This window comes from Talpa occidentalis, unplaced genomic scaffold (assembly GCF_014898055.3).
Source record: "Talpa occidentalis isolate TD23 unplaced genomic scaffold, MPIMG_talOcc4v2.1 talOcc4.17, whole genome shotgun sequence".
NCBI lineage: Eukaryota > Metazoa > Chordata > Mammalia > Eulipotyphla > Talpidae > Talpa > Talpa occidentalis.
The window spans coordinates 1,586,550-1,609,308 of NW_023601754.1; the positions used below are offsets into that span (position 1 = coordinate 1,586,550).

Sequence of the window (22,759 nt, forward strand, 5' to 3'; positions counted from 1 at the left end):
CAGGCTGCTCTGTCTCTTCCGGAGCAAGGATGTGGGTGGCCATGCCCACCCTGCCCAGGCCTCTGTCACCACCATCAGGTAAGGTGATTGGAGGCAGTCCCATCTGAGGTCCCCCAGGGACAAAGACACAGGACCCTGACAGCCCATCCCCCGCCAGGGGTGCTGGTGGAGGCTGGGGACGGTACCTCCTGTCTCTAACCCTGCCCCTCTGTCCCACGCGGGGGACGTGGTTTCTGCCAGTCCCTCTGGAATGGATAAGGTCAGGGGAACCAAAACACTGTGCCGCCTTTAGGGCTACCCTAGAGAGGACAAGCGGGGTGCAGCTCAACTCTCCTGCACTTGCCAAAGGAATGTCACTGGCCTGCTCTGTGACTCAGTTTCCCCCTCCACGCCCAGGTGTACATCCAGGGCAGGGTGTGGAGACCCTGGGCTGGCGGAGCCAGTGTGACAGGCTGTGGCAGTGGCAGGAGAAGCAGGTGGGAGGGGATGGCTTTGTCCCTGGGCCAGCTGGGCCAGTGCCTGCAGAGGGCTGGGGCTGGGGGGCCTCCTGAGGAGCCGTCTGGATGAAAGGCCTCTGCACCCACATGTGGGGAACCGGGAGTGACTCCCTGCTGGGAGTCCCAGAAACCCAAGGCCGCCTGGCCTAGCAGAAGGCAAGCCTTAACTCTCCGTCGTGGGCGCCCTCCGCAGAGTGGGGTGCACGAGCAAATGCAGAGTCCAAGAGTCAGTCGCTACCCGCTGGCCCCGGGCAGGCAGCACCCCGATCACCAGGGGCCGGGGTCACCCGGGGCCGCGATCTCAGGGGGCGGGGGTCACCAGGGCCCGCCCAGCCTCGGGGACAGGCCGGAGCGGGCGTTTGCACGGCTCGCGGGTCCCCTGGGGCAGCGCAGGGCCGGACCGGGGACGCGAGGCGGGGGCGCCCTCGCCCGCTCGCAGCCGGGCGCCGGGGTCGCCCCAGCACGGCCCCCTGGAGAGGGGCGACCCGCCGCGCCGACTCCGGGGAGGGGCGCCTGGCGACGCGCCCCCGGGGCGGGAGCTGAAACTTTGCCGGCCGCGCGGGGCCGAGAGGAAGCCGGGGCGGCGGGGAAGTCCGGGAGGCCGCGGCGGGCGCCGGGCGCGCCCCTGGCACGGTCCCCGGGGAGGCGCGGGCGGCCCGCCCCGCCCCCGCGCCCGGCCGAGCCCTCCCGGCGCCCGCGGGCGGGGCGGGGCCGCGGCGGCGCCGCCCCAGGGCCCGGGGAGGGGGCGCGGGAGGCGCGGCGGCCCGGAGCGCGGCCGGGGCGGAGCGGCCCCGCGCACTGCCCGGCCGGGCCATGACCCCCGCCGCTCCCGCTCGCAGGCTCGTCGCCGCGGCCCGCCGCCCCCGGTCCCCGCGGCCACCGGCGCCCGCGCGGGCCCCGCAGTGAGCGCAGCGCGGTGAGTGAGTGCCCCCCGCGCCCCGGCCCGCGCCCCGCGCCCCGCGCCGCGCCCCCCTCCCTGCCCTCCCCTCCCCTCCCCTCCCCTCCCGGGGAGCCGCCCGCCCCGCGCCCCGCCCGCCCCGCCGGCCCCGCGCCCGCCCGCCCCGCACCCCGCGCGCCCCGCCGGCCCCGCACCCCGCGCGCCCCGCACCTGGGCGGCTCCCGCGCATGGGCGGCTCCCGCGGCCCGCAGGTCCCGGGCGGGGCGGGGGCCTCGCGGACGGGGCGCCCCCAACTTCTCGCAGACTTTTCCGCGGGGACGAGGGCTCGGGAAAGGTGTGTCCCCGCGTGGCCCCGGCCCCCCGCGCGCTCCGTGGGAACCGAGCGCCGCGCGGAGGGAGAGGAGCGGCGCAGGCGGGCGGGCGGCGGGCCTGGGGGGCCGCCCCCCGCCCCCCCAGCTCCTCGGCGTGTGTTATTCATGAGCCGCGCGCTCGGGGCCGCGCCCCGGCATCAAAGCAGCTCGACCGCAGAGGGCGGCCGGCGCGATCGCACCCCGCGGGGCCGGCGGAACCCGGGGCCGGCGGGGGCGGGGGCGGGGCCTGCTCTCTGGGGGCGCCGCCTGCTCTCTGGGGGCGCCGGGCCCTGAGGCCCAGGGGCTGTGCGCGCGGCCGGCCGGGCACCAGCGAAGGGCAGCCTTGGTGGGAGACACCCACCTCGGAGGGGTGAGGCCCGGGGTTTCCTGCCCGCGCCCTGTGCCCCTCTGGGTTAACCCCGGCCAGCACCCCTCACCTGCCAGGCCACACCCTCCCTGGGCTGTGTCCCCTGCCCCGGGGTCTCCCTCCTCTGCCTGGGCGGGAGGAGGTGGTGTATTTATGGAAAGGCTTAATCCCTCCAGCGCCCCAAGGAGGCTGAGAGCTGCACCCGCTAATCCCCCCTCGCTGGAAGGCCTTCCTGGGCTGGCGGGGTGGCACGGCGGGCATCCGGGTTAGCTCACCCTTGAGACTTGCGGTGGGACTTCCCTCCTCTGACAGCAGAGCCAGCCCGCTCTTGACTGAGCGCCTCTGGACCAGCGGCCCCAGGCCCAGCCCCTTCCTTTTCTGCTCTCAGCAAATGGTTCTGGCAGTGCCCCCCGTTTTACAGATAAGAACACAGAGGCCTAGGAAAGCAAAGTGACTGGCCCGAGACAGGGAGCTGGTCAGTGACCAGCCAGGCCTGAGCCTTAAGCCCTTACCATACGTGCTCTTGAATCCCATGCAAGGCTGCCCAGACACCTGCCACCTCCAAATGCAGCCCCTGCCCCACCAAAAAGACTGTTCAGGGCCTCTCTGGTGGCGCAGGGCTTGAGTCTCAGCACTGTGAAGCTGTCCGCAGCCACAGCAGCCTGAGTTCAGTCTCCAGCCAGGGAGCTACCCACATGGCGCAGCAGACCTCTCCTGTCTCCCCGCTGCTCCCCTCAGCAGTGTGTTTCAGTCAGTCTGCCTGTTCTGCTCCCCCCTCTGTCTCTGGGGAGTCCTCTCAGCCCCCACACCTCTAGCCTGCACCCCAGCTCTTGTATGCATAAATAAATAAATCTTTTAAAAAAATAAAAAGCCCATTAAGGCGTAAGCTACAGTAATAGTCCGCAGCAAGTGTCCACCCACATCAAGAAACAGACCTCCCCCAGGCCTCGCTGGGCCCGGCAGCCACGGTGCCCGCGAGCCAGCAAGCGACCTGTGTCTGTCTGACAGCCAGTGCCACGGTGGAGTGACTGTCTCCTGGGTCTCTTTCCCCTGGCCTTGCACCCCTGCAGAGGGTCCGTGGGCTGGGCCTCGCCGGGCTGGGCTGGCCGGGCCAGCTTCCCAGGCCGGCTGTGGCTGAGCTGCCCCGCCTTGACTCCTCAGGGCGTGCCTCTGTTTTTAAATCCGCTTCTGTAGCTACTTCACAGGTGGAAAGGTGACCCAAGTGTCACAGGTGTCGAGCTTGGTCACACCGGCGTGGGAGGGGGCGTGGGCAGTCCCTGGGAGGCCAAGGCCGGACCCTGGCTGCCCTCACAGAGAACCATGGGATTTCAGTGGGCGCGCCCGCCCCTCTTTCACTTCTTGTTGGCGAGGCTGCGAACCGGGCAGCTGCCCCTCCCAGAGGCTCCTGTGGCCCAGAAGGCAGACGCTGCTGGAGCCTCGGTGCCGCCATGGAGGCGTGTCGATGCTCAGAGCCTCCATTCCAGCACAGTCCCTCTGGCTGGAATTGCAGGAATTCTAATCCTGTTGCACAAAGTGCCTTTTCTAAAGAAGGAAGAAAAGCAAGATGTGCCGGGGGCCTGCTGGGACCGGTATGTCCCTGCCTGGGTTGCAGGACAGGGAGTAGGGAACCAGGCCGACTCCTCCCCCAGCCGGTGTGGAGCCGGACTCGGCCCCGTCCTGCGGGTCCATCCACCTGGGCAGACCCGCACATTCCTCCGCTCTGATTCTGCCCCTGCCCCCCTCGGGCCTTAAGGGAGGTCTTTGTTAGCAGGCGAACCCAGGCCAGCGCCCGGCAATCACACCCTCCGAGGGCCACCCTGACTTCATCTAGGTGGCCCTGCCTCTCCCTCTGCCCCTCCCTGGCCTGCTGTGGGCACCCAGGTGTCAGATGGAGAACACCTCTGCGTGGGGTTGCCAGATCTCCCAAGAGAAATGTTAGACGCCCGTTCAGCGTGAAGTCCAGAGAGATGATATAGTGCTTTTCGTGTCCAACTCATGCCTCCAGTGGCTGTCCTGTGTTTGCTCTGGCGACCCTCTCCATGGCCACTTCCAGCTCTCGGTCTGCCTGCCTCACTCCGGCGAGCTCCCTCAGCCCCCTGTCGCCCCCACGAGGGTCCCAGCTGAAAGGGGCCGCCGAGCTCTAGAGTCAGCGGCCGGCCGTGGCCTGTGTCTCCCAGAGGCGCTAGTTTAGTTTTCTCCTTCATGCACACTGGAGCGGGGGCTGGTCAGTGGCTCCTGTCCTGAGGCCCCTGGACACGTGCTGACACTGCCCACCTCGGCCCACTGATGGGCTTTTATCACTGTCAGGCCACGTCTGTCACCGGACAGGGCCTGTCGTGGCCACTGGGCAGTCCCAGGGTTTGGATGCCCGGGTGCAAGAAAGAACCTGCTCTGCTTCAGGCTGTGGTGCAGATAGTTAACAGTCTGATCTGTGGAAGGGACCCGAGCAGAATTTGATTCAGTGTTGAGGGGGCGGGGGGCGCACACGCCTGCAAACGTGTGAAGGAGAGGTTTCTCCCACACTAGCACGTCGTCCTGCCCACCACATGCTGCTTTTTAACCACAAAATTGTGTGCCTTGCATGTCACAGTGCAAAGTGATAGTCCCAGGGCTTTGGGGTTCGGCCCCCAGGGCCGCTGGGCCCCCGTGACTTCCATCCCCTCACCTGCATGACGGAGGAAGCAGCGGTGTCTAACGCTTCCTTCCGGTATTGTCAGGGTTCAGTGGAGTTATTTTCATAATAAACTTGGCCCAAGACTCAGCCCTTTGGAAACCGGCGTCTGTCAGCTGAGGATGTGGAAGTTTAGGGGAAACCGCCTGCTCCCCACGGCTGGGCGTCTGCCTGGCAGACACAGAGTCAGCTTTAACTCCTCTCCAGATAGCTCACCCTCGGTGGGGGGCGGCTCTCCAGGAAGCCTCTGCCCACACTTCCTAGGCAGTCACCCCCAAAGGCTTCCACCCCAGCGTGTTGCGGGGTGCCCGGGGCCCCAGCAATGCTGTGGGCAGCAGTGCCAGTAGTGGGGGTGTCGCTGTGACTGGGCATGGGCACTGAGCCTGGGCAGAGCTGGGTACCTCCCGCCCTGACACGCCCAAGGTCACACAGCTCCCCTGGCCCCTCTGTGCCCGCTGACCTTGGGGAGGTCCGGGGTGGGGCTGCGCCCCGGATCAGAGCCGTCCCTTTGTGGAAACCCCGCACGTGGGATTTGGAGAAGACTGACCCAGACCCACTCCACAGGCCCGATCTCGGACAACCTACCGGGGTCCCCTGAATCCAGGCTGCGCCCCTCCTGCCTCCTCATCATTGTTTTCCTCTTGCACCTTCCCCCCTTCGTTCCCGCCCCCTTGAGGTTTCCCCCACTCCCTCCTTCCTTCCCTGCGTGCTGTGAGATTTGCAGTTAGGAGACAGCTCCAGGGACAGAGTCGTGCGTTCCGGAAGGCTCTCCATGGCAGTGCCCGCACCCACCTCCAGCCACGTCAGAGGAGTTTCTGGGAACACAGGCTCTGGTGCGTACCAGCACCTCTGGGCGCCACGGCCAGGGGCATGAGCTCGGAGCACTGTGCCAGCCTCTGACGCCCCCGAAAGGCATCTGACTCACAGAGGGGCGCAGGAACACCCATGTCCTGGGCAGCCTCCCAGGTGGACAGGGCTCCCCGCCGCTCCACACCGTCTCGCATGTGGGCTCTGGCTCTAGCCTGCTCTGTGACGCTCGACCCCGCCCACGCACGGCCAGAGCAGCGGCGCGGCAGGCCCGATCCCTGGTCCCACACTCGCCACCTGCTCTTTCTGTTGATCACTTTTCAAACAAAAAATCTGGAAGGGCTCCCCTCCCGGCTCAGCCACACCCCCTGGGCCCCGCAGCACTGGCCTGCTTTCACTGGCCTATTCACAGGCATTGCTGACGCTCATGGGGAGGCTGTTTAGACCCTGGGGTGTGTCATAAAATCTGCATGGTGGGCGCGGCCAGCACTGGACCAAGACCCACTGAGAAAACAGTCTGCCAGCCAGCAGTCTTTTTTTTTCCCCCCCCAAAGATTTATTAATGCACACAAGAGCTGGGGTGCAGACCAAGAAGAGGACTCACCAGAGACAGAGTGGGGAGCAGAACAGGCAGACTGACTGAAACACACTGCTGAGGGGAGCAGCGGGCGAGACTGGAGAGGTCTGCTGTGCTTTGTGGTTTCAGCTCTGTGGCCAGGGATCGAACTCGTGCTGCAGAGGCTGCAGATAGCTTCATAGTGCTGTGTCCTACCTCCTTGCGCCACCAGGAAGGCCCCGGCTGTCTGTCTTTCTGACGGTGCCATGGGTCTGTGGTTTATTTCTGATGATCCGACCTCAGGGCTCCCTGCATCACCCTGCTGGGGAGGCCAGGGCCCTCCCCAGACATCCTGGTGCAAAGGGGCGAGCCCAGCATCCCTCCCCTTTCCCAGAAGGGCCTGCAGAGTCTCGGGCCCCTGCGGGTAGAAGGGGATCCCCAGTTGAAATTCCAGCTCTGCTCCTCCTAGTACGCCCGAGCCTCCACGTCCGCTCTGTGAAGCGGCCTGGCCGAGGACTGTGAGTCGGGGCTCCCTGGTGTCAGCCCCTTCTGCTGCTGCCTCTACGTCCCCATCAGCTACTCGAGGTTAAGGACGCACCGTGGCAGGGAGGTGGTGGGGACCACAGGCTCCCAGGGGCTGGGAGCTTGACCTGTTCACTCTCTGTTCACTCTTGGAGCTCGACCTGTTCACTCTCCAGCGATCCGCCTTTTTCAAAAGACCAGCACCAGCGCCCACCGCGAGGGCTCAGGGTCAGGGCAGACGCGGCATCTGCGGCACTGCAGGGAAGGGCGCTCTTGGGTCCCGGCTCGGGCTGGCCACACCCTCTGCTCCAGCCGCGCGCGGCCGCTGTGCTGCGCCTCCAGTATATTTAGCTCAAAGTTTCCCACCAGCACAGATGCATCTCTAGCAAACTCAGCCCAGATGTAGAGGCAGGCGCTGGCCCGGGTTGCTCTCGCCACTGCTTCCTGTTGTGCACCGGGCGGGCGGGGGCCTGGCCGCACGTGGCCAATACCAAACAAGCTCTCCTCTCTCTGCAGGCCGCAGGAGGCGCCGACATGGGGCTGAAGCCGTCCTGCCTGAAAGGTAAGGCGGGCGCCCTCCTCGCCCGCTCTCGGGGGTGAGTCTGGGCGGGCATGGATAGAGTGGGAGGGCTGACCTGGAGGCACCGGTGCTGCTGCTGGCGCTGGGGCACCCGTGGAAGCCGCACTGCATGCAGTAGGCGCCTCCTCAATGCCTGCTCTGACAGCTCCGCCGGGCCTTCTCTAACTGGGGGCGAGTGACATGGGAAAGTTGCAGCACCCCAGGCTCGGTTTCCCCCTCAGCGGGGGACTGACTCCCCCCTGGTCCCAGGCTGTGGGGTGTGAGGAATCCAGAGGCCGGACCGAGGTGCCAGGCACCGCCGGGGTGTTTACTCTCCCCTCTGCACCTGTTATCACCGAGATAGGAGGTCCGGCCTGCGGGTGCTGGGGACGCGGGCCGGGAGAGCGCAAACTGGCAGGGAGAAAGCTCCAGAAGGACACAGTCTCACTGGGGGGTGTTGTGCGTGTTGGCAGCGGTCACCCAGACCTTGATCTGTGACCCCATCCTTTCTGAGCAGCGCCTCGTGAGCCGGGGACACCTCAGCCCGACACGGCCCAGAGCCTGCTCCGCAGGGTCTCGGCTGACTCTGGGAGCACGCCAGCTAGCCCTGCCTTCCTGCGGTCTCGGGCCTGTGCCCAGCTCCGCGCCGTGCCCCGGAAGTCAGGAGGTCAGGGTCCAAAGACCAGCCCTTGGGTCCCCCTGTGACCAGCAAGCCCAGGAACTCAGTGGGTGGCCTGGCCTAGGTTTATGGCCCTCCTGGGGGCCGGGCGTCTCCATGGGCATCTCCTCCAAGACTGCCATCCCGTGGGTAGCATGTTTGTCCTGGTGCGTCGGAGCGTCTCGCAGAGGGGGACGGTAATGCTAAACCACGTCCCCTCTGAGTCCCTCTGAGCCCTCCCATGAGGGGTAAAAGGCAGGGGGTGTCGAGCCAGTGTCACAGAGCCTGGGGGTCCAGCGGTCGGGTCCAGACACCCAGCGCCGGCAACCCAAGGCCCTCTTCCTTTTCTGCTGCCCCTTTCCCGATGGCAGCAAACACGTGGCACAGCATTTACCACCTGAGTCACATCTGCGTGTCCAGCTCCGTGGCATTAAGTCCACCCCCCGCCATCAGCTCCACACTTTTGTCATCATCCCAACTAAAACTGTCCCCGTCACTCAGAGATTCCCCAGCCCCCACCAGCTACTCTGAATGATTTCCGCCGCTTGGTGCCTCATGGGAGCAGAATCCTCCAGTGTTTGTATTTTTGTGGGACTGATTTCGCTCAGTGTGATGCCCTCCAGGCCCGTCCGTGTTGCGCAGGTGTCAGGATGTGTTCCTTTTTGATGGCTGTGTGATATTCCGTGCGTGTCTCCACCCCTGTGCCCTATCCATTCCTCCCTCAGTGGACACTAGGACTGTTCCACTCTGGGCTGTTTTGGGGGACATCTGTCCTGTGCCTGGAGGCCCCCTGGAGGGATCACTGGAGCTTCAACTAGGGGAGGAGACACAAGCTGCAGCTCTGGAGAGTCTCCAGGAGACAGGCCTCCACCCTGCCCCACCCCCTCTCCCCGGCCCCTGCAGGACTGAGAGCAGCTGAGTGCTCCCGGGCCTGGGAGACTGTGAAAGGCATCTCCAGGCCCGGGAGGGGCTAAGTGCTGGACCGGAGCCTGCGCGAGCCAGGTTTGCTCATACATTTTTCATCGCTTCCTCTCTGGAGCTGGCCCGGGCAGCCAGCCCACTGCCCACCCCCGCCCCACCCAGCTGGGTCTCTGGAGGTGACTGGGCCCACAAGGCTCGGGTGTACCTCCGGCACAGGTGAGGTGGGGGAAGGAGCACCCCTCTCTGTGCTAAACCAGGCCAGAGCCAGGCCCGCCTCCTCTGCAGAGGGGGCTTCTCACCTTCCCCAGGCTTCATCACATCCTGGGAGGCCGCGCGCGGGGGCTGGCCCCTGACCGCCCAGGGCTTCCCCCCCGGCGCCGGCCCCATGCTGCCAGGCAAGCTTCCCCTGGTGGCTGGTCCATGGGCTCCTTGGTTTCAGTTTCCAGCCACTGCTGGGCGTGAGGGATGGGTTTCCCCGCCAGCGTTATTTTTACCATTCTCACTGCCCATCCGCTTCTGCCCAGAAGCTCTGGGTTGTGCCTCACTTGTTGCTTTTGTAGCTAGGGCCTCTTTGAACGTCTTTGCTTCCTGGTTTTTCCAATTACAACTTCTTTGGGGTGAATTCCAGACATCAGATCAGAATGACCAGCTCAAATAACTGCCTCCGCAGTCCATTCTTATGGGGGCTTGGGCGGCCGGGCTCCGCCCCGTACCTGTCCGGGGTCACCAGCCAGCCCTCCTCCCGCTGACCGGCTGCCAGCAGCGTCCCCAGGTCCTCGACGAGGAAGCTGTGCACAGAGCAGCCTCACGCTTTGCAGGTGCCCCGCAGCTGGACCTGCAGCGTGTGTGCTCAGGCTGGTTGGCCCCGCCGTGGGCTCTTCCAGGGTGAACATTTTAATTCGAGGCAGCTGCTGTAGGCAGGACCCGCACGCACCACGGCAGGGTCCGTCAAGCCTCCTCACTAACCCTCCAAGACAGTGCCTCAGTGTCCAGCCGGCGCGACGTTGACCCCACCCAATACAAGTCCCTTCCCCACAGTCCAGAGGCCCGAGTCTGAGGCCCAGGAGTCCCCACGCCAGGCCCCCTCGAAGGTGTAGGGGAGGGTCCTCCCTCCCCATCCCGGCTCCCGGGGCCCTAAGGCCACCGCCTCCATGGCCTCCATGGCCTCTCCCTGCGCCAGCCTTTGCCCTCGGGGCTGCTTTCTGGCCAGGCTGACCTCACCACAAGCCCTTGGCTGGTGACTCTACAAAGTCCTCACTTCCAAGTAAGGTTGCGATCCGAGGCTCGAGGTGGCTGTGAATTGTGGGGCACTGCAGCCAGTACAAGTCCCATCACCCTTTTGCGGCATGGGGTGAGGTGGGAACACCCTGTCCCCAGTCCCTCTGTTCCCTGAGCCGTCAGTGTGGGCACCAAGCGGGGCCCCCCCACTGGCCAAGGGGCACCTCCGAGCACTGGGAGCCGTGCTCCCTCACTGCTGCCTTGTCCTCCCTGCAGCTGGATGATGGAGGGAACCGTGCCGACGGGAGGCAAGGCTCCAGCGGGCGCATGCTTGGCTCGGCTGGTAGCGGGAAGGCTGCGTGGTCTCCCTCACCAGTGGCGGGCAGCCCTGCCCAGGAAGCCGCGTGGCTGACCCGTGGGTGGGAGCCTTGTTATGGCCTGGGGGCCAAGCCGGGCCTGTGAGCTCTTGGGACCGCCCGAACCCACTGAGAACTTTGGGGCTCTGGCAGCCGTGCTGGGGGGCTCCGGGGCCTGCCCACAGCTGAGAACATGGTGGAGTGGCTCTGGGGTCAGAGCGCAGCACACCTGGGCTGGCTCCTCCCTTCTCGGCGCAGCCTGTGCACCTCACTTCCCGCGGCCAAGCTGTTTCCCTGTCCGCAAACCAGTGATGCGTGGGCGCCTCTCTGGCTGGACCTGGTGCCCAGCGTCCCTCCCAGCCTCCTCGGGAGGGTGTGGTCTCTAGGCCTCTCTGGAGGGGACCAGCGCAGTCCCAGCCCGCATCGGCGTCGCCGTGGAGACGGGCTCTTGCCCGCCAGGCGGGAGGAGACCAGGCGTGGACACCTGCCCTGCCTCGCTGGTCTGCGTATTTGGGGAAGAGATTTAGGATTCCAGAAAAAGTGGGAGGTTCCCATATTCGCTGTAGTGAATGCCTCCAAGACCAGAGCGGTCCGCTCCGTCCAGCTCACCAGCCGGCGCCATCTCTGCTCCCAGCCGAGCCACGCTGCATCTGGGCTTGGTGCGTCCCCCGTGTTCCTCTTTGTCCCTGTACCGCCAGCGCCCCTCGCATCTGCCCTCACATCCCCTTAGGCTCTGCTTGGCTGAGTGGGGTCCTGAAGGCGCCGGCCGACCCCTGCAAGGACGGCTCTGGGGTTCTGTGCAGGGCTTCTCGCGGCGGAGCGGGCTGGCACTGCTGGGTTCCGTCGTCTCTTTTGCCGAGTGCGTGATGGTGGGTCATGGGAGGACACGTGCCCCGCCCTCTCGGCTGTGCCAGAGGAGAGGGTGAGCCGTAAGGGCCCGTCTGCACAAGCTGACTTTGGAACCAACCATGAGATGCAGGGAACAGTGTTCCAGGCAAAGGGAACAGCAGGGGCGAAGGCCTTGAGGCAGGTGCAGGTGTGGTGAGCTGTCAAGCAGCGAGTGTGGTGGCCGTGGGGGCCTGGGCACAGGCATCGAGGCCGCAGGGCAGGCAGGGCCATGGGAGCAGAGGAGTAGCAGGGGCCTCTAGACCAGGGGCCTCCCCCCTGCACATCACAGTCCCAGGCCTTCAAAAGGCTGTAGCCCTGCCCGGCCAGCCTGCTTGGGTTTCGATGGGTCTGGGCGCAGGGGTGTCCGTGAGGCTCCCCAGGTCGTTCGCCAGGTAAAAACTGCTGTCCCCTCCACGTCTTGCTTTTCAGACGCAGTGGAGACTGACTGCCCCAGTGACACCAGGCAGGCTAGCGTGGCTGGGAGCCCAGGAGGGCCGGGAGAGCCCCAGCCTGCTCCCAGGAGGGGCGGCAATCCGCCTGTTGGAACAGCTGAAGCAGATGGCTTTCTCTGCCCCCCTCCCAGCACCCCTGGCCCTGGGGGGTGACCTGCTGGGCTCCCAGCAGGGATCAGCCCCTCATGCTTAGGCTAAACCTCCGGCGCCTGCTGTCCCCCGGAAGGAGCGGGAGGCCAGCGGGGGAGGAGGCTCAGGCGGGTGGGCCTCCCTGGCTGCTGTGCTGGCGTCGGGTTGGTGCCCAGGCTGCCGCTCCTGGTGGCGTCTCCTCCTCCTCTCCAGGTCCCACAGGGTCAGCACGCACAGCTGCCCCCCCACCCCTGCAGCCCGGTGCCTGCCCCCGGTCAGCAGCAGGAGCGACAGTGTGTCTGTAGAGCCAGTGCTCTCCACTCCAGCCGGGGAGAGCCTCCCTGGCCCGTCGGCCCGGGCGGGAGGCCAGTGCTCCAGAGCCCCCGCTCACGGCATCCCGCCCTCTGTTTTCTACCCAGCAAGGCCCCCATTATACAGATGGGGAAACTGAGGCAGCAGATGCTAAAGCCTCCCCTCCCCCCCAAGGTTGCACAGCGTGCATGTTGCCCAGCTGGGGCTCCGAGGGCCTCCACCCAACTTCTTCCTCGTCCTGCAGTTCCTCACAGACCAGGGAATGTTTGGGGAATGAAGAGAGGAGAGAGCCTGGCAGGGGGGGTGGGGGGCCAGAAAGCGGAGAAGGACCGCAGAGGCCGGGCAGCAGGGCTGGGTCTCCCTGCCTGGCTCCTGTGCCCGCGATGGCGAGGCTGGCCTCACTGCCCCTCCCTCAGCTGCAGACACCATTAGCCCGGAGACTGGCCTGTCCTTCCCGGGCTGTGGGCGCCTTTCACCCTCCAGGGCCCCGTATTTCTGCTCCAGCAGGCTCCATGGAGCCCAGGATGGCCTGGCGGGGCGGAGCTCAGCAGGGAGCTGCTAGGAGGAGGCTGCAGGGCCCTGGATCTTTGGACCCCTGCGTCTGTGGGCCACCTGGCGCCCTCCGCTGGGGACATGTACCTGGGGGGCCCAGGACCCTGTGTGCTCAGGCTGCACCGTGCACGAACCTTCCCCCCCACCCCACCTTGGGCCTGACATGGGGCGCAGAGCAAGAGCAGTGACGGTCGGTCCCCAAAGCACCTGCCGCCGGCCAGGCGCCCAGACAGCTCAGGGGAGCACTCCTCAGGAGAGGGTGCAGGTTTGCCCAGGGTGGCAGGTGGGCCCCCACGTGTCCCTGCAGAGAGGGCCCTGCTCGGCCCACACAGGTGTGCAGGACAGAGGGGGCCGACCTCTGGCCCCGGCATCCTCGACCTCGTGGCAGAGGCCACGCACATCCCGTGGGGCCACCCCACAGAGGGAGCTCTCGGCTCAAGGGGACGCTGCTCGGAAGTGCAGCCCCTGTCCCTGTGGAGGGTCCCGGGGTGGGGGGCTTGTCCCTTCCACTGGGCAGTTGCCAGATTGAGGAGAAAAAGCCTGTTTTGTACCTTTGGGTTCATTTGGACTTGGGTTGCATTTGGGCTCAGAACAACGGGGAGTTGTGCAGAGGCCTGTCCCGGCCCCGGGCGCGCGCGGGAGGCCAGAGCTGTTTCTGTTGATCTGAAGTTCAGGCGGAATCAGGGCCCTTCTCTGTGTTGGGGACATTTTCGGTTGTCGCCACCGGGGGGTGCTGCCGCACCTGGCAGCCTGGGTGCCTCTGCACCCTCCCTGGCCCAGAGCTGCGCTGCTGCCCGCACCCCCTCTCCCACCCCACCCGCCCCCGCGTGCGCCCCTGCCTCTTGCGCAGGCTCTGCTGGCGCTGCCCTGAGGCACTTTCACAGACCCCAGGCTGGGGGCCGGACCACCCAGTGGGGGACCCCACTGGGACCCCACCCCCGACCACCCAGTGGGGGGCGAAGCCCGCTGCTCCCTTGCCCTGGGGCGGAGGTCCGGGACCTCCAGGGGCGCCGCTGCCAGGGCTGGGGGGGGCGGGCAGCTGGGTCAGTGCGAGGGCAGGAAGACGGGGCGCCCCACCCGCTCGGGCTCCCCGCCCCTCCCCCGCCGCTCCCCAGCGGCTCATCTCTGACGCAGGTGGGGCTTTTTTCTTAATTAAAAAGAGATTTAGAACATCCAGTGCCGTCGCCATTGGCTGCCCCGGGAAGGTGAAGCCGCGGTGCGGCCCTGGCCTCGGCCGTAATAATGCAACCCCTTACCTGGAATTAAAAAAAAAGCCCACGTGCCGCGGAGCTCTCAGGAGGCGTTTGCTTTTTTTTTTCTTCCGTGGGACCCTCACGGCGGCCGGGGACCCGCAGCCCAGCGCTCAGCCGCTGCGCCACCGGGGAGGCCCTGCTTTTTTTTTTTTTTTTTTAAGATTTATTTATCTATGCATCCAAGAGCTGGGGTGCAGGCCAGAGGTGCGGGGGGTGAGAGGACTCCCCAGAGACAGAGTGGGGGGCGGAGCCGCGGAGCCACTGAAACCCACTGCTGAGGGGAGCAGCTGCGCCCTGTGGGCTGCCGCCGGCCGGCCGGGGATCGAACTCGCGCTGCAGGGGCGGCGGGCTGCTCCTAGTGCGGTGCTGAACCCCTTGCGCCAGGGAGGCGCCTGCTGGTTTGTTTTCCGACAGCGCCGCGCTGGACCCGCGCAGCCCGCCCGAGCTGGCCACTCCCGCCCCGGGGCCGCTGGCCACTCCCGCCCCGGGGCCGCTGGCCACTCCCGCCCCGGGGCCGCTGGCCACCTGCGGGCGCCCCGCCTCGCGGCTGCGGGCGGGCGGGCCCTCGGGGTCCGCCCTGCCCAGCCCCCCTGCTCCTCCCGGCCGAGCGCGCTGGGCCGCGCCTCGCTGGGGTCGGGGCCGCAGAGGACGCCCCGCTCGGCGTGGGGGGCCCCCCCGAGGGCTGGGTCTGGGGCGCTTCTGTCCCGTCCTGGAGTCTTTGCGCCCCGGTTGTCCAGGCGGGGAGGAGGCGCAGGAGGGGCGCAGAGCCGCCCCCTCCCCCCGTCCCCTAGGGAGAGGCGCGCGGGGCGCAGGGGCCGCGGGGGCTGGAGAGGTCCCGGCCGCGCCCCGCAGCGCCCCCTGGAGGAGGGGCTGTTGTTCACCCCATTTTGCAAGGGGCGCCACGGCGCGGAGCCCTGGCCGGGCGGGCCGCGCCAGGTGCAGCTTCTCCTGCCCCGCGTTGCGGGCCCCGCAGGGCCGCGTTCGGCGCGTGGCTTGGGGCGCGGGGGGGGTCCCCGCGGCCTCAGGGCGGCTCCAGGCGGCCCCCCGCGCCGTTGTGAAGCGCCCAGCAGAGGGCGCCCTCGAGCTCAGCGCCGCCGGCCTGTGCCCAGCCGCAGCCCCAGCCCCAGCCCTGGCTTTGAACCTGCCTGGAGGCTCTGCGCCCCGGCTTCCTTCCGGGGCGAGGCGCCTCTTCCTTATTCTTTAAACGTCCCAGGAGGTCGCAGCGGCAGCCTGGAGGGAAAACCAAGGCTGTGGGGCTAGTTTTTAACGTGTTTATCCGGCCCGGGGGCGGGTGTTCCAGGCCTGGCTTGTCTGTCTCCAGGGGGTCCCCAAGCAGGGCCCAGCCAAGAGGGGTGACGGCCACCCACCCGGAAGGCTTCTCAGCCCACCCTGAGATTTCCAGGGTGCTGGCCCCCTGGAATCCCAGCCAAGCCCTACCGGTCAGGAAATAGGCTTTTAATGGCCTGAGGCGGGCACATAACTAACAAATAACCATCCTGGCGCACAAACGAGCTCCTCGTTTGGGGAGGGTTCGTAGTTGTTTCTAATCCCCAACGTCTGCGTCTCCAGAGGGCTTTTGCGTCCTGCTCCGCCACCCTCAGCTCCAGGCTGGTTACCCCGGGACTTGATACTGCCCTCCTCCTCTCTCCCACCCCCTCCTTTGGGCCCCCCACCGGCCCAGGGGTAACCTAATGCTTCTCCAGTGAGGGCGTGGGCTTTGTCCCCAGCCCCTCAATGTGCTGCGGCCCTGGGAGGAGGTGGCTGCTCCCCATTAGCATCTGGTTTTAGAAGTTGGGATAGTCACCCAGGAAGCGCCTTGGGACACTGAGCAGGGAGGCTCCCTCACTGTCCAGGAGACAGTGATCGGATCTTCCTTCTGTTGCTGGCTGGGGACAGCTGTTCTTCATGGCGGGTCACAGAGGCCACAGGCAGGGACGTGCCCTCCGGGCCCCTCTCCGGCTGGGCCTAGTGCTTTCCTGAGTTCCTGCATTTCCCAGCGCCCACAGCCCTTCCAGAGAGAAGCTGCCACCTGCGGGGGGGGGGGGGGGGTTGTTTGTTTTTGTTTTCAGCTTAACCTCAGGCTTGGGAGGTCCTGTTATCACCGGTCAGGCCCCCAGGACAGGCAGGTGCATGATGGAGCAGGGCTTGGCTAACTGTATTCCTTGGCCAAGTCCACCCACCTGTTTGTAAATCAGGCTTTCCTGGGGCAGGTTCCCCACCACTGAGGCAGAGTGGAGGAGTCGCAGCACGGACCAGAGGGCCAGCAGAGTGGCCTGTCCTGTCAGAAAGACCCCTGGCTTGGGCCTTCCTGGTGGCTTAGGGGTCCAGTCTCAGCACTATCACCACCATGGACTGTGTTCAACCCCAGCCAGGGAGTGACCCACAGGGCGCAGCAGACCCCTCTTATCTCCCCGCTGCTCCCCTCAGCAGTGAATTTCGGTAGATCCGCCTGTTCTGCTCCCCACTCTGTCTCGGGTGAGTCCTCTCACCCCCTGCACCTCTGCCCTACACCCTAGTTCTTCTATTCAGACACACACACACACAAACAAAAATAATAATAATAAAGGAAAGACTCCTGGCTTGTTCCAGCGCTGCGGTTGCAGGAGGCCCTGGCTTTGGGAGGAGGTGGGCCTGGGTCGGTCCAGAGCCTGGCTCCATCACAGCGCTGTTGAGCTGCAAAGTTCTCTCTGCATCGCTGCTGGCGCTTCTGCGGTGGGCTGATTGCCGTCGCGCCTCACTGGGTAACGGCAAAGACCCCAGAGGGAGGGCCTGTCCGCTGCTCCGTAAAGGCTCATCAGTCGCGACGGATGACGGGGTCCCTTCTGGCAGCTGCCTTTTTTGTTTCACATTCAGGGCTTTTATGTGAGCCCACAGAAGAGCTGGGCGGGGTGAGGGGCACCCCGGGACCCCTAAGCCTGCCTTTTCTATGTTCTGCCATCCGCCGCATCAAGTTAAAACATATTCCCGTGCATTCGACCTTTGAGGGAGAGGAGCTTTAATGCAGTTAGTGAGCGATAAAGGGAAAGAATAGAGAATACAGTTTTAAATCAAGCATCCAAAGGCACCCTTCTCGGGGGTAAATGCCCAGTCAAGCAGGGTTGGCCCGAAGCGGGGTGCCCGAGGCCCGAAAGCTGCCACACGTCCGAGGCACCTGCCGGCGGGGCCCGCAGGAAGGGACAGAGGGGCCAGGCCATCTGCAAGGAAAAGCGCGAACTCGACATCAGGACAAAGGCTGCCACTGCCGGGCTCCCCGCGGGCTCTCCCCAGTGTCCGTCTCTGCAAGTGTCTCCCGCCGCGTCCCCGCGTCCCGGGCCCAGGCCGAGGCCGAGAAGCCCGCGCGCGTCTTCACGTGTCTCTCTCGCCACGCGCCGCCTCCGGCCTCCTCCCGGCTCCCCGTCCTCCTGCTCCCTTCTCCAGCCTCCTCTCCGGCCTCTCCTCCCTGCTCAGCTCCACCCCCTGGGGTGGGGCCGGGGGCCCAGAGTCCCCTCTTTCCCTGGGGACCCCCCTGTTACAGTTCTGCTGCCTTAAAGGAGGTAGAAATCACTTGGCAGGGCTCATGGCCTCAAGGGGAGAGATGCCCCCTCCTGCAGAACTATGCAGCATGGTAGGTTTTGGGGGGGCCCAGAGACTCCCCAGCAGAAGCAGGATTGTGGTTGCAGATATGCCTGTGTAACAAAAGACCTCAACACTTAGTAGGGCAGCATTTGTTACCTTCCATTTCCCGTGGGTCAGGACATGAGGAATAACCTCACTGCAGGGCCCCGCAGGGAGGTCACAGGACCCAGCCTGTGTGTCCACCCTAGGCTTGAGGGGCTGGAGACCTAGAAGTCAGGGAGCCCCACAGGCTGTGGGTCGCAGGACCCGGCTCCTCCTTCGTGGGTGTCTCAGGCTGCCTGACCGTCCTCACCCACGGTGGCCGGCAGCCCCAGAGGCGCAGAGCCAGCGCAGAGCAGGCGCGAGCTGCGGGGTTCACGGCCTGGTCTTGCAGGCGACAGACCCCTCCCCCCAGCTCATTCTGGTCCCTCCCCACTCACTCTGTTCGCTGGGACCTCACTCGGAAGGGGTGTAGACACCTGTCAGAGATGCGTCGATACCTCAGCACTGGGGTCATTTGGGAGCAGAGGCCTTGAGCTCCGGCCGGGCCTGACGAGCAGCAGGAGTGAGACTCACCCCCTTACTCGGCCCTGCTGTGCTGTGACACGTGAGCTCGTGGGAGCCCAGCCTGGGGCTGTGTGCAAGCTTGCGCCTCGGTGCTGTGCCGGGCTGCAGCCTCCTCTGTGAGCTGGGGACCTCCGACCTCTGCCCCAGGGGTTGTCGGGCTCATGGTGACCGTGAGGCAGGCGGGCAGCGGCGCACGGTGCCCGCGGCCACTCACGCTGTCTCTCTGTTGTGTGTGCGTGTGTCCCGCGGCCTGCCCGCTCAGGCCTTAAAATGTGTGTCAGCAGCAGCAGTAGCCACGACGAGGCCCCCGTCCTGAGCGACAAGCACCTGGACGTGCCCAACATCATCATCACCCCCCCGACGCCCACGGGCATGATGCTGCAGCGGAACTCCAGGCGGACAGGTGAGACTGCTGCCCTGCCGTGCACACCAGTGAGCTCCAGTCCCGTGCCCTTGCTTACTGAGAACGCGGGGTCTGCCGTGTGCACCCCCGGGGGCCCTCGCCCCGGTACCTGCTGCAGTGAGCTGTGGCTGGACAGCCGTTGCCTGCAGGAGGGCCCCACGGAGGTCATGATGGAATCACCTTCCCCTGCCGGCCGGGGCTCGGGACCCCATCCTGCTGGCCGCAGCGGCTGAGCTGGACGGAACAGCTAGAAACAGACCGTGTGGGGCTGGACTGATCTCTGGACCCGCTGGTGGCTGCTTGCGCAGGGAGGAGGGAGGAGGGAGGTGGAGCAGGAGGGGCCTGAGCCGGCGCCCCACCTGCGGGCTCAGTGGACGCGCTGGAGCGGCCGGCACACGCTTCCCCGTCAGGCAGCCGGGGCCCGAGCCGGGCCTGAGGGTGCCGAGGCCCACACGCTGGCCACTGCCGTGGATGCCGGAGCCCCTGCTTGCTGGCCTGAGTCAGGGCCAGGCTTCACCTCACTCCCCTTTTATAGATGGGTAAACTGAGGCTCCACATAGAGACTTGCTGCACACCCACAAGTGGCAGGCTAGCATCCCAACCAGGCCGTGTGGTCTGAGCTGGCCGTAGACCCCTCGGGAGATGCCCTCCCCTGGCTCGAGTCCTTCCGTCTACCAGCCACACCTCCTGAGTCCGCCTGGCTCACGCTGGGGGGCACGGGCCAGCAGGCTGATGTGGGCTCAGGGACGTCTGCAGGGGGGACTTGGGGAGGGGGGACGTCTGCAGGGGGGACTTCCAGAAGTGCTGAGTCTGCATCTCAGCTTGCCCAGAGCCAGCGACCTGGAGGAAGGCATCAGGCCCCCGGTGGGCTGGGCTGGGTGGTGACGATAGGGTCACACTCCAGTTCCAGGCACCCGTGAAATGCTCTTCACAAGCCACATTTAGTTCTCACTCCTCCCCTAGGGGCCGTGAGCTTGTCCTCATCACTAGCTTGCAGATGGGGAAACTGAGGTCAGAGAGGATCAGTGACTCACCCAGCAAGATGGAGGAAGAGCTGGGCTTCTGCCCAGAGTCTGAGCAGAGAGGCCAGTGACGAGTCCTCACCCGGAGAATGGGGTCCTCACTGCCTCCCCTGCTCCCAGGGCTGGGGTGAGCACAGGAGGGCTGCTGCTGCCCCGCAGGGCCTGTGGGTGAGGCTCCAGGGCGATTGCAAAACCCGGGAAAGATTCTTTTACATGTCAGCGGCTCCGGGGCATGGGGCCAGCCCAGCCAGCCCGCCTGTCCCGGGGGCAGGTTCCCCGTGCCTGCAGCTGCTCCCTTCTGGAGAGGGGACATGCAGAGCAAGGGCCCGGCTCTGTTGCTGGGTGCCCTGTGACTGAGGGAGAGGTTCTGCCTCCCCCATCTTGGTCTCCCCGGCTGTCCAAGGAGGAGATGACAGTGCCTCACGGCAGGTGTGGCTGGGTCCCGAGCCTGAGTCCATGCCCTGCACGGGGCTCGCTGCCCACGGCCTCACCAGTGACCTCTCCTGGTGGCCAGGAGGAGGAATCACCTTCCTGCAAGGCTGGGCTCCCGGGAGGACTGGCCACTGGGGCTTCCCCGAGCCGGCAGGGTGGGACAGAGCCCGGCCTGCTGGTGCCTCCTGGCTGACTCGTCCTTTCTCTGGCCTCAGCCTCCGTCTCTAGGGTTGGGCAGTGGCGTGCTGGCCTCCCGCCCTGGGCTTGAAGAGACCGACGCAAGGATGGGTGGGGCCCAGGGAGTATGATCCCAGCCATTGAGCATAAACTGGGGGTGTCTAGAAGTCCCTTTAACACTCAGCATCTTTGGGGTCCCCTGTCAGCATCCACTGACACCACCGCCCATGCATGGGGGGAGTTGAGGGCAGTGGTACAAAGCAGGGGAGCCCAGAGGACCTGCCCCGGAGCTCTCCGGAAAAGGGGTGTGGGTGGGGTGGAGGTTCATCCAGGCATTGACTCTTCTTCTTTGCCCTAGTCTGGCAGGATGAGGCAGGGTCGTGCCCAGAGGATGGAGAAGTAGACCCTGAAGCCTAAGGAGGAAGCCAGGACGGGCTGTGTCGGCTCCAACTCCTGCTCAGCTACCTCCCCCTCATGTCACAGGGACGTGGCACACAGCTGGGCCTGCTGCGTGGGGAAACGGCTGCGGCATGATGAGCAAGGACCCAGCACTGTCCGCTTCCAGAACTTTCTTTTCCAGACTCCCTGGAGTGGACCAGGCCCCTACTGACAACTCTTAAGGCTCTTGCCGACCCAGAGCAGCAGGGCTGGCCATCAGGGTGCCAGGCAGAGGCTTTCTTCTGGACATACTCCAGCGCCCTGGGCCTCCAGGACGGGTGCCCCGGGGGCGGCACGCACGAGGACTTCTTGCAAAGGAGCGGTTCCGTTTTTTTACAGACGATAAAACAGTCCAAATGGGATTTGTAATTTCTTTTTTGCATTATAAATAAAGGTCCCCTAACAAACGGTGAGCCTCGCTTGCTGGGCAGGGCAGAGGAGCGGTGCTGTGCCCAGGACAGTTGGGGGGTAAGAGACGACCACACAGGTGCCCTGTGGGTGTCCCTGGCGCCTCAGCGGAGAGACCACATCAGGGACACAGGCTCCCGACGGGGCTTCCTGGATCTTGGACTTGCGGTCTCAGACCAGTGTCTGTGTCTGGGAGGTCCGCAGCCTTTGCTGTCCTGTCAGCGCCGCCCCAGCCTGCGGCTGAGAGTAGCGGCGCCAAGTCCCTGCTCTGCTCGGCCGTGGCTCCCCGAGGGCTGCGAGTGGGCTCGGTCAGGCTGCGCTGGGTTCGGATCTGCTTCCCTATCTGCGCACACGGAGGTACATGCAGGGCACGTCTCCCTGAGGCTGGCCGAGGCACAGAGGGCCAGCCTCCAGGCCAGCCTCCAGGCCAGCGAGCCAGGTGGGGAGAGCTGGACAGCCACAGTGACCGTCTGGCTCCTGTGTAGGCCCGTGTTTGCCTGGTTTTACAGAGGGGCACCCAGGGAACCCAGCAGTCAAAACGCTTGCCCCACATCATGAGCTACAGGGGGCGAGGGGCGATTCAAACCCAGGGCCCACACTCTTCCCAGCACACAAAGCTGCCTCCCGTGGCCATTTCTGTTGCCACATGGGGCAGACCATCCCCACTCTGGATTCTCAGAGCCCCGGATCTGCCCAGAGGTGACGTTTCATACTTAGTCCCGGTCCTGTTTTCTCTGGATCCAGGAGGGTGCTGGGGGTCAGGGCTGGGGCTGAGTGTACCCCTGTGGACTGGCTGAGTCACAGGCAGGGGAGCCCCCACATCCCTGGGCCATGCACAGGGGCCTCCAGGCCCTCAGCCATCTGCACAGCTGATCACCACATGTCCCAGGCTCTTAGTGCCCGAGGCGACTGGCAGGACGGCTGAGAGCTGCAGGCCCCAGGAGGGCAGCCAGAGGCGGAATGGCCCCAGCAGGCTGAATGTGGCTTTCCTGTGGTTGCCTGAGCAATGTTCTCACCCGGATAGAGGTCGTGGGGCTCCACGTGTCACGCCAGTCCAAGGCTTTGACACTCACACTTGGTGAAGCCAGCACCAAGGGTGTCATCACCCAGAGTGGGGTCTGCTGAGTAAGGGGAGAGGGACTCTTCCTGGTGACACCTGCACCCCAAGCTGCAGTCTCGCTGCCCAGCACTTGCCCTGGAGCCTCTGCCTTCAAGCAGGCTCTGTCTCCCAGAAGGGAGTCCAGGGTGGAGGGAGTCTGCTCAGTGCAAGTTGTTGCCAGGGAGGGCAGGAGAGCGGGGTGCAGGGCCCCGCTGCAGCCCCAGACTCCCTCTTAGGAGCTGTGCGAGAGCTTAGGGGAGCAGGTGTGAGCAAGCTGGGCCTAATGTGTCAGCCAGACCCCTGTTGTGCTGTGTGACCTTGGACAGTCACGCAGCTTCTCTGAGGTGAGGCTGTAACAGCAGCGACCTGACGGGAGCATGCGGACAAGGGAAACCCTCTCCCGGAGCTGCTGCGTGGTGCCCGCGCAGGGAGGCTGCCCTGGTGGCGTGGTGGTGGGGCCCCGCCACTCTGGGCTGCAGCTTGCTCATCTCGGGGCGGGTCGGGCAAGCCATGGAGACCCGAGGGTTGCGAGAGATGGAGGGTGCGAAGCTGCTGCTTTCATCTGCTTCTCCGCTGCCCCCGCCCTTCCTGGCGGGCCCTGCAGTCCGCTTCCGGACACACCATTCCGCTGGGGCCTTCCTGGGGTCTGCTTC

The 22,759-nt window shown here is 65.7% G+C and overlaps 1 protein-coding gene across 1 annotated transcript; it reads left to right on the top strand.

Moving 5' to 3' along the window:
* Positions 1–1,399: 1,399 nt before the first annotated feature.
* On the top strand, positions 1,400–21,000 carry CUNH16orf74 (chromosome unknown C16orf74 homolog). Its single transcript, XM_037518090.1, has 4 exons — positions 1,400–1,413; positions 7,185–7,230; positions 18,390–18,530; positions 20,520–21,000. Exons 2-4 carry the CDS (start codon positions 7,203–7,205, stop codon positions 20,576–20,578), a joined length of 228 nt encoding a protein of 75 aa, XP_037373987.1. The 5' UTR covers positions 1,400–1,413; positions 7,185–7,202; the 3' UTR covers positions 20,579–21,000.
* Positions 21,001–22,759: the final 1,759 nt, after the last annotated feature.

Coding starts and splice junctions, on each gene's coding strand:
- CUNH16orf74 (XM_037518090.1), top strand. CDS start 7,203: ATGGGGCTGAAGCCGTCCTGCCTGAAAG. Junction 7,231..18,389: donor GAAGCCGTCCTGCCTGAAAG/GTAAGGCGGGCG, acceptor CTGCCCGCTCAG/GCCTTAAAATGTGTGTCAGC. Junction 18,531..20,519: donor GCGGAACTCCAGGCGGACAG/GTGAGACTGCTG, acceptor TCTTTGCCCTAG/TCTGGCAGGATGAGGCAGGG.